The sequence below is a fragment of the Lates calcarifer genome, linkage group LG10 (assembly GCF_001640805.2).
Source record: "Lates calcarifer isolate ASB-BC8 linkage group LG10, TLL_Latcal_v3, whole genome shotgun sequence".
In the NCBI taxonomy this organism is placed as follows: Eukaryota; Metazoa; Chordata; class Actinopteri; family Centropomidae; genus Lates; species Lates calcarifer.
Window position 1 is genome coordinate 4,792,662 of NC_066842.1, and position 15,376 is coordinate 4,808,037.

A 15,376-nucleotide genomic window follows, 5' to 3' on the forward strand; every position below is an offset into this window, starting at 1 on the left:
ATTCTTGTTGTACACACCTCCTTTACCTGCTGCTGTAAAGGTAACAACAGAGGTAATGCCATTACAGTAATACCACTAACAGAAACCATTTTTGTCTCTGTGTCTCCATCTAGGGCACATGTGTCAAACTCAAGGCTTGTGGGCCACATTTGGCCCATTAATGAATTATATTTGGCCCGCATGACAAAATCAACCAATAAAATATTCAATTTTAATTTCTGTTTTTAAATTTGTGCTCATTCATTTCATACATTCTAAGAGTTATTTTAACACATTCTGAATTAAATGGTGCTCAGTGTTGGAGTTACTTGGCAGAGTTGTTGGCTCAACTTTGCAGAGGTCTACTTGAGCTCTGCCCTTGCATTTCACCTCTTCTGTTGGTGGCAAAGACAGGAGTTGGCCACCATCTTGTCTCTCTAAGCTCTACATGGTAAGTGCAATTGAGGCAGACTCTGGGGTGAGGATGTTTTCAGTTTGTACACAGGGAACATTTAACCATCAGTTAACATGAGGAAGGAAGCAGGAAGTAACAACATACTGAAATAATATAATTACAATAAAGGAATATACAAGTGGAGAAAGTGGAGTGATTACTGCTAAATACAACCAATGTTTCATGTAGTCTGTGACTCTGATTCCTTTTAAAAGTATGTTGTATGTATTTCAAGAAAGCAGAGTGAGTGAAAGTTCAATCATGTAAAATATACAATCAAACCCACTGAATTAAAAGTGTCTATATAAAGGTTTATAAAGTCACTTAATTTGGTCATGAAATAAATTGCTGCTATTGGTGTCATTGTCAGATCTGTCATGGGGGCTCTTAAAAAAAATTACATACAAAATTACACACACACACACACACACATATATATATATATATGTATATGTATGCATTCATTCTTGTGTATTTTCCCCCAAAACACCACACTCTGCCACAAGGTGGCGGCCACTCTAAAAAAAGAAAAGAAAGATAAACCAGTAATATAGAAAAAGCATCATCAGGATATTTTAATGGACAAATGTTTCATAAAATTCCTTGTGAATGACATTTCCATAAACATACAAAATTCTAAAACTCCTAAAGCAAAAAAAGTGATAAAGATTAAAATAAAACCCGTTTGAGTTTTGTAACATTATGTTGAAGGCTTGTCAGAAATTCCTTCTGTGGAATCTCCAACATCCATGATGAGTCTGGTTTCACCAAGTGATCACGCTGCATTGTGGTCAGTTCATAGCACCATGAATGTAAAAATATTAATGCTCGCTAAGTCCTCATTTCACATAGAGGGTCGCATAGGCTCACACTGATCAGTCAAGCTTATAAAATAACCATCTGGAGTTTTATCTACTGTTGAAACAGTAGACATGAATGTTTACACCTACTGCATTACAGTGCAGTATAGTACAGTACAAAGGCAAAACAATGTTTAAATACATGACCTTTTCTAGTGACAGTCAAGCATCATTGTCAAGTCCCTGATTTCACATTTAAAAAGACTGTCATGAATGTATTCAAGATCACAAACAAAATAAAATGCAGAGTGTTCTGCAAAATTTCTAAAAAGTCCTTCAGTGTGTGTATATTCCACTTGGACACTAATAAAAAGGAAAACAATCTAAGACCTTACAAAAGAGGCGAAGGGATGAACTGGCTGAAGTCTCTGCAGGTCAGGGCCTGCAGGGACGTCAAAGCCTTTTTCCTCATACGCTGCCATCTTTTGGTCCACCACTAATATCTGGGATCTGATCAGCAAAGGACTGGGTCATCCACTGTCCGTCTGGAAGCTGGCCCTCTGCTGTTTGTGACGTGGTGGCCTCCTGTGCGCCCTCTGGAGAACGAGAACAAACAACTGTGCTATAAGAAAATTTAATTTGGTGGATTTGTGAGCTTCATGTGAGGATTCAGTATCTTGTGCTCAAGATACTGTGTCACTTTAGTAGGATAAGTCCATGTAATTAATGGATGCAGAAGAAAATGGGCAAAAAGTCACTAGTTTAAGCTATTTAAATGTAAGGTTTTTATGCTTTACATACATAAAGAGGTATATCTTCAGGTTTTACACTGTCAGATAAAACAAGCTGTTTACTTGTCACCACTTGGTTGTGTCTTTAGGATTTTTCACTATTTTATAGACAAAAAAAATCCTGGGGGGTTGAAAATAATCTGCAGAATTGATCACGCATCAGTTGATTGTTGCAGGCCAAGTTTACAGGAAATGGCCATCTCTCTTATTTCACCAGCCTGGCTGAAATTTCAAGGATTTTTCCATGAAATTTTCCCCTTTGAATTTACCTTATGGCTTTCAATCAAAATTTATAAAATTGTAACCTGAGATGTCTGTATTTGTCTTAACTCCATTTCCCTGTGGTCGTGATGCAGAACGTAGCCAAGCACAAAGAGAAGATACCACTGCTAAAGAGAGCAGAACCATGTCTGCTGTAACCTAGCTTCCCCGCAGGTTCAGCAGTGTGTGTGTGTGTGTGTGTGTGTGTGTGTGTTGTTACCGGTGTTTTCTCCAGTTGAGAATGTACAGTGACCGTTGGTCTGACCCGGGGCCTGGCCCTCCTCAGGTCCTCTCTCTACGTATGCTCCACCATAGGCATCTTCATAACCAGGATCATACTGCTCCTCCTTTATCGCCATCCTCTTGGCATCCTCTGTTAATGGAAGAAAAAAAAACATGTCAATCATGCTCTGCTACCAAAGATTTTAACATCATGATGTACTGAAACACAGATGCTGTTAAGCCACTGATGCTACTACTTTCCATGCCTATATACATTTTTTTTACCATGCTCAAAGTAGGGAAAGTCGTTTAAATGAATGTCATTGCTTTATGTAGTTTGGTACTTTTGTATGTCATGATGCTGCTTTCTGGTACAAAAAGAACAAGTTTAACTGCCATGGCACAAAAACACATTAATTGGTCCCTGACGTTTCTGGTGGTGCTTACCCTTGGCCAACTCCAGGTTGAATGTGTAGTCAACTTCCTCAATGTCAGTGCTTCTTTGGATGCCCCTCAGCTGATCCCTGAGCTCCCTCAGCTTGATGTAGAAGTGGACTTTGTCCTGAGCTCGAGGGAACTGAGCACAACGAGCGCTGGAAGAAGGCATCAGATACAGAGCCTGCGTAGAAGAACTGATGGTCAGTTTAAGGCAGAATTTAATCACTGTTAAATGGAACAAATATTTTAGATGTCTTCAAAACAGTATTATTGATTCTCACTTCTTCAGCTTTCAGTACTGATTTTGACTGTAATCAAGTAGTGATCAATTAATTTGCTGAAGATCTTGAACATTCATGTTGTCAGCAAAATCTTGACTAATTACCACCACTTGAAATGTGACTGCAATTGTGATAATGGTGTAAAAACTTCCACAGTGGTTTCATGCAGGAGAGAGGTCAATTTGGAAATGTGTGTAACTTTCATCAACATCTGAGAAATCCTGTAAAAAGTTGAGATGTATGAGTTCTCACCACATCACAGTCTGGGATCTTGTGTGGCTGCAAACCAAAATCAAGCTTCTGTGGTTTTTTACCAAACAACTCTCTGCAGAACATTTCATAGATGCCTAAAAACAAGAACATAAAAATATTAACTTCATTTACATCAATGAATACATTTATTGTAACTGTTGCACTGTAGTAGAGGAGGTCTTACATTTCCCATTGAAAACAGCAATAAGAGGCTTGTATTTCTTCAACTTCTCTACGAGAATTTTGCCTCCTTCGCGTAACTCTTTACTGTCGAGGTGAAAACAAGAGTCAGCCATTATGGTTCCTGTTTGCTAATCCAGCTTCATCAAACATCAAGCATGGTGGTTAGAGATCAAATCAAAATCCATGAGCAATGCTAATGCTGTGTCTAACATGTTTTTACCTTGAGAGGTCTTTACTGCCTGGTGTCGCCCTGGCCACCATGTTGGTGAAGCCCATTTTGTACTTGCCAGGCAGGGTGGTGTCATGCATGTGGTTGAGCTGCTCCTCAGTAAATCCAGACAGAAACAGGCACTTCCCTGAAATCAAATAGTTACTGGTCATTCATCTCTGCAGCTACTAAAGCACAACTGAAGGCAATGGTGACACAACATCCTCATTAATGTATAGTAATATGTTTTTCATTTGACCTGTATGTGTATCATTATTACAAATCATTCTTATCACATGACTTACAAAAATGATTTCCAGGTCCTGGAAACCATCGTCCAATGTAAGCTGCCATCAGCCCTGGATTGATACCGATCTGAAAGCAAAAGCAGCAGATGTTTTTGGAGCTCACAAACTCAAATTCATTCCCAATAGTGCACAGTGCTTGATCCCACTGTAAAACAAATGGACAAAGAGCCTTACAATAACATAGTCCAGGTTGTATTCCAGCAGGTCTGGTAAAGTTTTTTTCATGACTTCCTCTTCTGACATTCCCTTGAAGCGGTCAATTTTCCTCTTCACTTTCTTGAAGGTTTCATCAATCTTCTCTTGCTTTCCATCTGCCTGAGCCTCAGTGGCCTTCTTGGGTTTAGGACCGGGTTTGGCCTTAGGTGCATTTGGGTCCTTGGGCGGTTTTGGTGCCTTGGGTATTTTAGGTGGTTTGGGTGGTTTGGGTTCCTTGGGTTGAGCTGGTCTGCCTCTCTTTTTTGCTGCAGCTACAAGAAAAGGGAGCAAAGAGAATATCAATACAAAGAACCGTCTGAACCAAGTTGCCCCACTATTCTGAAATGTTGCATTGGCAGACTCCATCTTACATTACCTTACTATTAGTCCAACCATTTACTATACTAAGATTATATGTAAAAAACATTACTACCCACAACCAGCTACCACATACAGTGAGGATGCTTTATTCAGAAAGGAGCACCATACGTTTTGCCAGATTGGCAGGTTCTTGTTGATCCATCATGGGATCTGGATTGGCCATGTGTGCCATGGCTGACTCTCCCGTCTTCCTCTCTGGGTAGAGATACTGATGGTTCATGTTGATGCCTGAATACTGGGCCTGGAGAGCGTGGAACTGCTGGGTAGACTGAACCCTGTGGTAGAGGAATAATTAAGAAAAAGAGCTAGAGATAATAAAGGCACACCAGCAAAAAGTTAAAACAAAAAAAAAACAAAAACAAAACAAAACAAAAAAAAACACATACACAACACACGCAGTAAATCGTCATCTGTGGTGTACAAACCAAATGCCATATAATGAGGGAAAATGATGAAACAAAAGCCAAAGGCGCAGCTGGTTGCACATGCTTTCATTTCATTTTCATCACACTTTGCCAGTCAGAGCCTCAGTGCTATAATCTGACTCCTGTATGGGCACATTGTGGCGAGGAGGGAGACTCACCACTGTTGAAGATACTCCGGGGAGACAACGGGCAGTGATCCATTCAGCTTTTCTTCCATCTTTTGGGTCGTTTGACTTTATCAAATAAATCAATATATGCATGTTGAGGTGACGTACATGTGGTTTTCATATTACAGAGTCTGGCAGTGCATGAAACTGAATGCATGTGGCAGGGTATTGTACACAAAACAGTGGAGTTAGCAACAAAAGATAAACCATAACATAAATAATAGAGGACAACTTAGATGACGATGATACATTAAAGGAAATTAAAATAACACTATGCAAACGCTGTTTTTAACATATTTTAAACAGTAAGTTCTGTAAATAAACAAAATGTTTTCCCCTCCGAATAGCTATGCTAACTAACAAGCTGAACCCGGATGAAACGCCAGTTATCAAATCACCACTTTCAAACAGGTAACAGTAAACTGCTAACATGTAAGGGTAGTTTAAAGCTATCTCATATCCATCCTACATGTGTCGTATTCCCGAGGATAACAGAAGTGGTTTCGTTTACAGCTGCTCAGTTAACAGTGCCACAAGTACAGCTAATGTTAGCCAACAGCTAGCTGTTCGGCTAACTTAGCATGGATGAATGGTTTCGCTTCCACTGAGATTCCTCGCGGGAAAATTGTACACAGTTCACCAGTATTTATCAACTTAAACGTACCTGCTGCGGGTAAGGTTTAAATCTGTTCCCTCTGTACAGATTACTGTTATTTTCCCATCTATCCCGCTCCTCTATTCACAACACTTTAGGTGCTACAGATGCAACAAAGACATGACAGTCGTGCCGGTCAACTTTGACACCGGAAGATCTCAAGTCCGAGACGTAGGGGTGCAAAAAGAAACATATCTTTAGTTGTAATCAAGAGAAATGATCCAAAGAAGCATATTTTAGACTATTTATTATCATGGGGTCTTATAAAATATATACAGTTAAATGTAGTGTTTGTAATATAGACTGCTTCATAGAATCGCAACCAAAGATAATGGTACACACCTATTTTAGCATTGGTATGAGCCGCTCGACTTTTAAACTCTGTGAGCTTGTTTTCTATTGGCTGATAGTCTGTGGCGTTTAAATGGAAACGTTGGTGCAGTTTTTCACTGTATAATTTGCCTAATTATTAATTATTATCCCCTGTGTACTTCCAATAGGGATTACAACTACAGTAAACAGTAAACCTGTCCTTTAACACCTTTAGTTGGAAAGAAAAACATTTCGATTAGGGAGTTAATCACTATAATAACTCAAGAGGAGACATTAATGATTTTGTCTGCTGGCTTGCGAGTGTGTTTCCTTACATTACTACATTATATATTATAGCTTCATATGAATGACTTTAACAATCAGACAATAGACATGACAGCTTTGGAAGAGATTTAATAACTCTGTGATTACAGATTAGAAATTCCAGAAAACAATTAGCCATTTATAGAGCTGATAAATCATAAAATGTCATTCTTTCAAAATACAAAAATAAGTCACTGGACACACATACCTTACAAAATGCAATAAATAGTGATAAAAAATAACACCAAAAACATGCACAGTCTGTCTGGGAGTTAGAAAATGTAACTGCTGTCAACATTTTCTGTCTTGTGCGTTACATTGTGATGCCTCAGGAACCGTGTGACTCCTCTTCTCTTGTGGTGGCATCAGAGGGTTTCTAACTCTCACTGATGCATCTTGCTACTAGTACAGCTGATATCTGCTGAGCGAACATCTCCAGCTGCAGTGGTTCCATGCCATGTTGTTCGCTGACTGGCCTACAATGTCCATCTCTGCAATATACGACAATAAAGATGGATTACACTGCTTGCAGAAGCCATTTATGAGTCAATAACCAATATACTGTTAAAAGTTTAGTGAAATATTTAATTTAAAGACAACATCTAAAAAATATTTTTAAGGACAGAGCAGTGTTTTATGTGTTTTATGTCATTTACTGCAACCATTTTTCAAAGTATGATATTAATTTATGGGACTGGTAAATCAATTTTTACTTCCGGGATGGTCTTTGTTTCATTTAACGTCAGTATTGTATTAAAAATGACTTGTACCTTCCTTCAGAAAGGTAATCAGTCAGTGGTGGAAGGTAACTAGGTGCATTTACTCAAGAACTGTACTTAAAAGATGAGTCTGGTATTTTTTTAACATGGGCCTTATTTCCCCACATTTTAAATTTTAATGATCCAATATAAAAATGTAGTCTTGACAGAACCCAATTTGTCTGTATAATGACAACATTTACTTTTATACTCAAGTACATTTTACTGACAATACACGTGCACTTTCACTTAAGTAAGGAATCAGTCACAGTTGTTTAGAGTCATTTTCACAGTCCAGTTCCATCTACCTCCAGCTAAACTGAATTAGAACTATATGGTAACTCTACTACCTGTGTGCTACGGTAAACAGGCTTGTTTTTTCCTCCACTTTTTGGTCTCTTTTAGTTGGTGACGTTGCTGCTTTGCCTGGGGTTGTCATTCAGACCACTACAGCTTTCATACTCCGGATCCACCTGCTCCTCTTTGATTGCAATCCTCTTGGCGTCCTCTGTAGAACAAAACCACCAGAAAGGAGTTTGATTTTCATTCAGATATACGATAAATATGACAGACATACCCTGTGTATGTGCAGTTGAAGAGAACCGTTCCAACTGTTTACCTTTAGCTAGCTGCAAGTTGAAGGAGTACTGTGTCTCTTCCACCTCACGGCTTGGTACCAGGCCTTTCATCTGGTCTCTCAGCTCCTTTAACTTGATGTAAAAATGCACCTTATCCTGTGCACGAGGAAACTGGGCACAGCGAGGGCTTGATGAGGGCATCAAGTAGCACACCTGGGTGAAAGCAGAGAATGTTATGAGGATTGTTGCTTGTATTGTTGAATATATTAAGAGTAAGTCAAGCACTGTTTCTTCGTACTGTTTCAGTTTCTGGGATTTTGTAGGGCTGCAGACCAAACTCCAGATTCTTCGCCTTCACACCAAAGGTTTCTTTGCAGAAGATTTCATAAATACCTGACAAAATAATAAATAACAACACATCAGTACACTGTTAAACTTATCCAATGGCTTTATGGATACAGCAGTCAAACACTTCCAGCAGAAACAGACAAAAGTTAAATACTTTCAGTGTTTCAATAATCTTACCTTTGCCATTAAAGGCTGCTATTAAGGGCTTGTATTTCTGTAGCTTCTCCAGTAACTGTCGACCTCCTTCACGAATCTCTTTACTGGATCAAAAACATAAAACCAGAAAAATATTTTTAATGTTTTTCCAAAGGTACACACAGAAATTCACCCAGAAGCTGCTCACTGTTGATGATCTTAGAATTCAGTCCTCAGTCCTCAACTCTGAGTCATTCTATATAAAATCATCAACTAAAATGACTAAATTGTGGATGTAAATGAACTGTGTTTTTTTCTTTACCTGGAGAGGTCCTTGCTGCCAGGCGTGGTCCTCTCCACCATGTTGGTGAAGCCGATGCTGTATTTCTCCGGCAGGCTCTGATCATGCATGTAGTTGAGCTGCTCGTCAGTCAGACCAGAGAGAAACAGACATTTCCCTGGACAGAAAAGTCGAGTTGAAAATGTATTTGGTCAAGTGGCTACTGAGCAAATAGAAGTTTTTTTCAATACTGTAGCTGCACTGAATCTACAGGCACAAACAGATGGAGAATGTGCAGGTTTGTTTTACAGCATAATTTAGCAATTTGTAAAACACAGTAAAAATATTTTCATTTTAAAATGATGTGCTGACTCATGCTGAGGTTAAGGTACAGTCAATGACACTATCAAATATACTTGGTTGCCTCACCAGCAAAACAATAAACCATGCACAAAGGAAAAGGATTATACACATAAAAAGGAGAAAATACTTTGTGCATTTATACTTTAGAAACAGTGTGATTACAAATATTCTTAAGGAACTAGTCCTGAGTATGCTGATCTTAGCAACCTCTCAGCCTGGAAAAAACCTTTACAGACGATAAACTTGAATTTGACATTTCATAAATTTTCTATTGGCTCCTGAAATGTTGATATTGCCCTTTATTGACCCCTTAAAAAGACATTTTTCAACATTCTTAAACAGTGTCATGTATACAGTATATTCTGTTTGCTTGTGATTCACTGAAGTGACATAATTTATAGACAAAGTATTTATAGACAAATATTCAAACCCAAGACACCATTTTTATGGCTACAACAATATATTGGAGTAAACGTTACAAACGTTCAGTTGCATCATATCTTTACGTTGGTATCTCTGGAAGCTTTGGGATCTCTATTTGCATTTGAAATTCTGAGTTTGGACAAATCTGTGCAGCATAACAAGCATTAGTGATGATGGGACCCACCACTGTGTCAAACAGGGTAGAAGCAGTTAAAAGTGGATGCTGGCGTGTATTCCCTGTAGTCAGTAATGAAATTGAATTTCAACATACAGAAATGGTTTCCTGGGTTTGGGTAATGGTGTCCTTTGAAGGCTGACAATAGTCCTGGGTTAATTCCAATCTGAGGAGAAACATGAAGGGGTTACCATGGCAACAGACCTACAGCGTTATGTGACTGAAATCTTACACCACAGACACGCTGTGTGTAAAGCGTTTTAAAATTTGGCAGTTTTCCTTCTGTAATTGTCACGAACAACATTAACCCACTAATTATTCAAATAAACAAACTTATTAAGATAAATTCTTAATAAGCGCCCAATGATAAAACTCACAATCAAAATGTCAAGATTGTAGGTAATAACGTCTGGCAGGGTTCTGGCCATAACCTCGGCCACTGACATGCCGTTGAAGCGGTTGAGAATCCTCTTCGCCTTCTTGGTGGCCTCAACCTCGTCCTCCTCCTCCTGCGTCTCGCCCTCCTCCGCCTGCTGTTTAGGAGGCCGGCCTCTCTTCTTCTTCACCGGTGTCACAGCTGGAACAGAGAGGAGGAACAAACATGTTGAGGTATAACGGTGATGGATAGAAAGAGAGAGACGCCTGACAAGAAAGTCATGGTCATTAGGGAAAACACAGAGGAAAAATATGTAGATACGGGTTCAAAGAGCAACTGGTCGGCCATTTTGATTTACATTTAATTACTTTTTTCCCCATTTCTTGTTGTAAAAACACAAGCTCATTAATTTTATAAGGGAAAAACAGCAGCTAAATCTGTGTTTACTTCATTTTTATGCCAACACATTCAAAGGTGTCAAATCATTTGTAGGTGACTTTTTTACCATCATCAATCAGCTATTTTGACCAGGCCCTTCCATGTCCTTCCAGTATATCCAAATGTAATAAAATAAAAGTTGACAGATCTGTGAGCCAAAACCTGCAACATATTTGGGTAGGTATGGCTACACAAAAACCTCACAGATCTTGCTTTGGGTCTGAGGGAAAATTAGTTTGATCGGTAACATCTTCCCTACCTTGAGGTGGACCAGCAGGCTGAGGCTGGTGCTGGACACTCAGCTCCTGCTGCTGGATCATGTGTTGATGTTGAGGTTGATGCAGGACTGTAAGATGCTGCTGCTGCTGCTGCTCCCTGATGTTCTGCTGGTACACAGGCTCATGGTAGTGATTTGCAGCTAGGGAAGAGTTCTGGTAAAAAGGTTCCTGGTATAGAGGTGGCTCCCGGTGGACTGATAGCTCAGTCATGACAGGCTCATCTCTGGGACCCTCTGCGTAATGGCCCATGTTGTGATATGGCATCACATGCTGCGGCTGTGGATGCTGCTGGCTGGACTGGTACCTACAAAGGGGGGTGCATGGGAGAAGAAGAGAGGATGAGGAGGAAGAAGAAGGTTAAAGGGAGAAGGGAGAGGAAGGCGAGAACACAGAAAGTGAGTCTGGACACAGCAAGGAAAGTCAAATCATGTCTGGTGTTCAATGCGGTGTGTGAGGAGGAGGGTGAGGGAACCTTACAAGACAATACTTACAAACAAACATGCGCTGATGTACATCTGTTTGTATTCTCCGCATTATATTAACTGCACCTTTACTGTGGCGATTTGATCAGTTTTGAGCATATAACCTAGAACACGTACTTTGTACACCCACATATAGGTCTTTTTAACACTAAATCTTTTGTTCACTTTAGTAAAAATCTGTCTAGAATGAAATGAAGACATACAAACAATCAACAGTACTTGCAAAAACACTGTGACTGTGATTGACATGAAGGCAATTACAGGTCAAACAGGTGAGGGGTTTATTCAACAGCTGTATCCATTTTACAGTTGGCAAATAGACTGCAAGAAAGCCACTGCAGGTGCATTTGTAAAGCCTGTAGCAAGTGATGGTGCAATGTCTTGTCTATTTTAATCTGTTGGACCTGCAACTAAAAATTATTTTCATTCATCTTCTTATTTTCTCCACTAATAGGTTACTCATTTAGTCTGTTACATGTCAAAATATAGTGAAAAACAGCCACCACAACTTCATGTAGCCCAAAGTGATGTCTTTAAATTGCTCTATTTGTTTGACCTACAGTCCAAAACCCAAATATATTTAAATTTCTATCACATATAATAAAGAAAGGCAGTGAATCTTCACATTTGAGAAGCTTGTACCAGCCCATGTTTGACATTTTTGCTTGAAAAATGACCAAAACCATTAATTGATTATTAAAATAGTTAATCATTATTAAAATGACAAATTTTCTTTGGAGTGACTGATCATTGTAGCCCTGATATTCATGGTGCAACATCAGTCTGTGAAATGATACGTGAATTATCTCACAGGGTAATTACGATTTAATAAAGATGTGAGGTATTAATAAATAATGAATTAATTACCACTATCACTTGCTACAAGATATAAAGAATACGGATATGTATATGATATCGTGTGTCAAATGATATTTATTTTCTCCATCTCATGCATGAAAATGAAGACCCAGGACCTGCCACCTCCAACACCAACTCACCACTGCTGAAAATAATCCGTGGGAACCGTCAATGATGTGTACTGGTTTTCGTCCATCTTAACTGTTGACTTATTTGAATAAATTAACATTTATTGTGCTGCCAGATGCATTTGTACACATTGGGAACATGAGCTGTGTGGAGATTAAAGCACATACAAAACACTGCTGGCACAAAGAAGACAGGAAGGTGGACGGGCTAGCTAACAGCAAGCTAACCACAACAGATAGTCCTACAGCGGAGTTGAAACCGCAAGTGACCGTTACACTAACGAAACAAAAAGGTATATAAGCAAACTAACGTACCTGTCATACATTTTGTTCTTTAGATTTCAAGTATGGGGACGGGGAGCTGAGAGTCCTCCCAAAACAAAGACCATTTAAACGGTCGATGCTTCTACTTCCACAGGTTGAGTAAAGCCTTACCGCCACCCCTTGGTCAGGAGGTGTATGTTCAGCCACATCACACAAACAAACTATTAAAATTAACGGTAGATAATTATCAAATAAATATACACTAAGTCCAGATTTTGTATTAAATTTAAAGAGTTTAAAATACAACCTGGAACACAGTACATGGCACACAGCTTGTAAAAGCTACCGATAGATGGCGACGGAGTTCGTATGTATGAAAGTAAGAGGCCGAATTTACAGTGTAGAAGAACACAGCAGCCAAAGATAGGTATTTTAGTAAAGCGCATCACTCCACAGTTAAAAACAGGACGCCTTCATAATACACAGAAATGGTGACAATTCCTTATCTACATCAAACCCACATCCTTTAGTAGTGGTATTATTCACCTATATTTTTTAACTACCCTAGTTTACATGTCTGAAACTGGTAGAATATAAGACATACAGCATAAAGCTAACGAGGTTAGCTGTTTAAAATGCACAAAAATGCAAATATGGGGTGCAGCCTCAATGTAGTGAAATAAAAACGTAATATTATTTATAAGTGAAACAAACTGAGGTTACAACCTCAACCAATAACCTCACTAAAGCGGAGCCCACAAATGCACAAACGAGCGATGGGAAACGGAATCCTAACGTTTGTGGTATTCGTGAATAGAGGCAGAGTGAGAGCTCTTTACCGTGTAAGCCATCTCCGTGTTAGCTAAACAGCATGACCTACCCGCTTGACACCAGTGTGTAAGATGGTGAAAGGCAACGTTGTTTTTCGGCTATTTATCTAAAAGACAGAGACATAAACAAGGTAAGGTCTTACCTGCGTCACTTCATGTCAGCTTACGGCTGTTGCTCTGTCACCATTGCCCGTTTTTACAAAATTTTATCGCTAGTAGCTGTTACATCAGGGCTAGCAAACATTGACAGTAGCCTCTCTGTTAGTGGATATATCCACTGTCCAGGTGGTTTGCAGTCCTATACAGTGTCTTTATGATATTAAAACTCTGATCTTTACTTAGCTAGAAAATCCTAATGATGATCCATGCCCATAATAGGTTTTTATTCATGATCTCTGTCCACTGTCCTGATTTGGAGCCACTGTTGTACAATTTTAGCATACAATAACACTTTTGATTTAGCAGAGGAAGGATAGGACATCATGTTTGACTTGGCACCAGTTTAAGAAGTAGAGAATTGTTAAGTACATTTTATTTGTACAGTGCCAAATTTTAACAAAAGTTATTTCAGGGCATTTTTAATATAGAGTAGAAGATGTGACCAACAGTTCCCATCATGAGCAGGCATTTGGCGACAGTGGCAAGGAAAAACTTCCTTATAAGAGGCAGAAACAGGCTCAGGGCAAGCAGGCATTGGCCTTGACTGATACAGAGAATGGATGCTTCTTTCTGATTTGTTTCTCTCTCTTTCCAGGTCGAGGAACTCTGTGAAGATGCCGGCCGGTGTGTCTTGGCCTCGGTACCTGAGGATGTTCAGTGCCAGTATACTGGCCATGTTTGCAGGAGCACAGGTCGTCCACCAGTACTACCTACCTGATCTGGTGAGGGACAAATTAAACCTTTTCTTTCCACATTTGCATGTCGGTGTTTTCTGTAGATGCTCTGCACATGAAATCAATAATTAAATCTGCACAATATTGGCATGTATTTAAATTGTTATGATGATCCTTTCCAGGTTTTTGAGAAGTTTGGAAACTACAAAAAACCCCACCACCCAACCAAATCAAGGCTTAGTTTTTCAGTATGTGTCTAACAGTACTTGTTGATCTTTCAGAGTATACCAGAGATCCCACCAAAGCCAGGGGAGCTTCGGACAGAACTGCGGGGCTACAAAGTCAGAGAAGAAGCTGCCACTGCATTTCAACAGTTAAAAGCAGAGCAAAAGGTGGACTGATGTGGAATCATAAATCCTCTGTGTGATGGACACTCAAGCAGACTTTGTCCAGTTTTTGCCAGCAGCTAGAGACTGAAATGTGCCTGGGAGAAGAGTCATTTCTGGGACATCTGCAAATAGATATCTTCTGTGTTTGGTGTTTTCTTCTACTGGAACAAACAAGAGTGGAAACAAATGCTATACGATTAGTGTTTTTCCACGTGGAATGAGGATTTTATCTGGAGCCCGATCATTTTGTTTATGCAAACAGTTGCCTCCATCTGTTTTCAGTACATCTCTTCGTCCTTTTTTGAATGTGTTTGTATTTGTTGACGGAGTAATGTAAAAGAGAAAGAGAACGCTTTATGAACACACAGCATCTGTGCTAAGGTGATTAAGTAGTTGGTAGTTTCAATCAGGCAAACAAAATGTATTTTAAATAAAACTATTAAACTAACATTTTGGCTGTGTTTTGTGCTGATTGTTCTATACATAAATATTCACTTCACAACTTGTAAAGATTTTTGTTGCTGTTTGTTGCTGTTTTGACAGTAAACCAATCTGCTAAAACCTTTATAATAATTATACATACATACTTGTACTTATTGTTTTGAAATACAGTTGTCATTTGTCAGCAACTTCAATGAAGAACACATTATTACAACAGGATTTTACTATATTGTCATGCATTATTTACATATACACCCTTACTGACACAAGAGGCGTTGCAGTTGCTGAAAAAAAAAAAATAAATGCTTATATTTGTTTGCAACTACATGCATACGGCATATATATATGTGTATAAAGTGTCGG

At 39.1% G+C, this 15,376-nt stretch overlaps 3 protein-coding genes across 6 annotated transcripts; 1 reads left to right on the forward strand and 2 right to left on the reverse strand.

The window, feature by feature from the left end:
• Nucleotides 1-982: 982 nt before the first annotated feature.
• tdg.1 (thymine DNA glycosylase, tandem duplicate 1) lies at nucleotides 983-6,152 on the reverse strand. Of its 2 annotated transcripts, XM_018685678.2 has the most exons (11): nucleotides 6,010-6,152; nucleotides 5,337-5,411; nucleotides 4,862-5,028; nucleotides 4,352-4,644; nucleotides 4,175-4,244; nucleotides 3,882-4,017; nucleotides 3,663-3,745; nucleotides 3,479-3,573; nucleotides 2,955-3,126; nucleotides 2,506-2,658; nucleotides 983-1,829 (listed from the first exon to the last, which is right to left on the reverse strand). In XM_018685678.2, exons 2-11 carry the CDS (start codon nucleotides 5,393-5,395, stop codon nucleotides 1,702-1,704), a joined length of 1,356 nt encoding a protein of 451 aa, XP_018541194.1. In that variant the 5' UTR covers nucleotides 5,396-5,411; nucleotides 6,010-6,152; the 3' UTR covers nucleotides 983-1,701. The 2 variants fall into 2 exon arrangements, with proteins under 2 accessions (XP_018541194.1, XP_018541195.1); XM_018685679.2 differs by lacking the exon at nucleotides 5,337-5,411 and having other exon boundaries at nucleotides 6,010-6,144.
• A 557-nt stretch (nucleotides 6,153-6,709) lies between these two features.
• tdg.2 (thymine DNA glycosylase, tandem duplicate 2) lies at nucleotides 6,710-12,700 on the reverse strand. Of its 3 annotated transcripts, XM_018685682.2 has the most exons (11): nucleotides 12,572-12,663; nucleotides 12,269-12,336; nucleotides 10,770-11,092; nucleotides 10,074-10,273; nucleotides 9,793-9,862; nucleotides 8,778-8,913; nucleotides 8,498-8,580; nucleotides 8,271-8,365; nucleotides 8,014-8,185; nucleotides 7,745-7,902; nucleotides 6,710-7,127 (listed from the first exon to the last, which is right to left on the reverse strand). In XM_018685682.2, exons 2-10 carry the CDS (start codon nucleotides 12,322-12,324, stop codon nucleotides 7,796-7,798), a joined length of 1,242 nt encoding a protein of 413 aa, XP_018541198.1. In that variant the 5' UTR covers nucleotides 12,325-12,336; nucleotides 12,572-12,663; the 3' UTR covers nucleotides 6,710-7,127; nucleotides 7,745-7,795. The 3 variants fall into 3 exon arrangements, with proteins under 3 accessions (XP_018541198.1, XP_018541199.1, XP_050929381.1); XM_018685683.2 differs by lacking the exon at nucleotides 12,269-12,336 and having other exon boundaries at nucleotides 12,572-12,700; XM_051073424.1 differs by lacking the exon at nucleotides 12,269-12,336 and having other exon boundaries at nucleotides 12,581-12,675.
• Nucleotides 12,701-13,337: 637 nt separating this feature from the next.
• Nucleotides 13,338-15,022, forward strand: LOC108889281 (protein brawnin). Its single transcript, XM_018685655.2, has 3 exons — nucleotides 13,338-13,481; nucleotides 14,105-14,231; nucleotides 14,465-15,022. Exons 2-3 carry the CDS (start codon nucleotides 14,124-14,126, stop codon nucleotides 14,582-14,584), a joined length of 228 nt encoding a protein of 75 aa, XP_018541171.1. The 5' UTR covers nucleotides 13,338-13,481; nucleotides 14,105-14,123; the 3' UTR covers nucleotides 14,585-15,022.
• The last annotated feature ends 354 nt before the right edge of the window (nucleotides 15,023-15,376 follow it).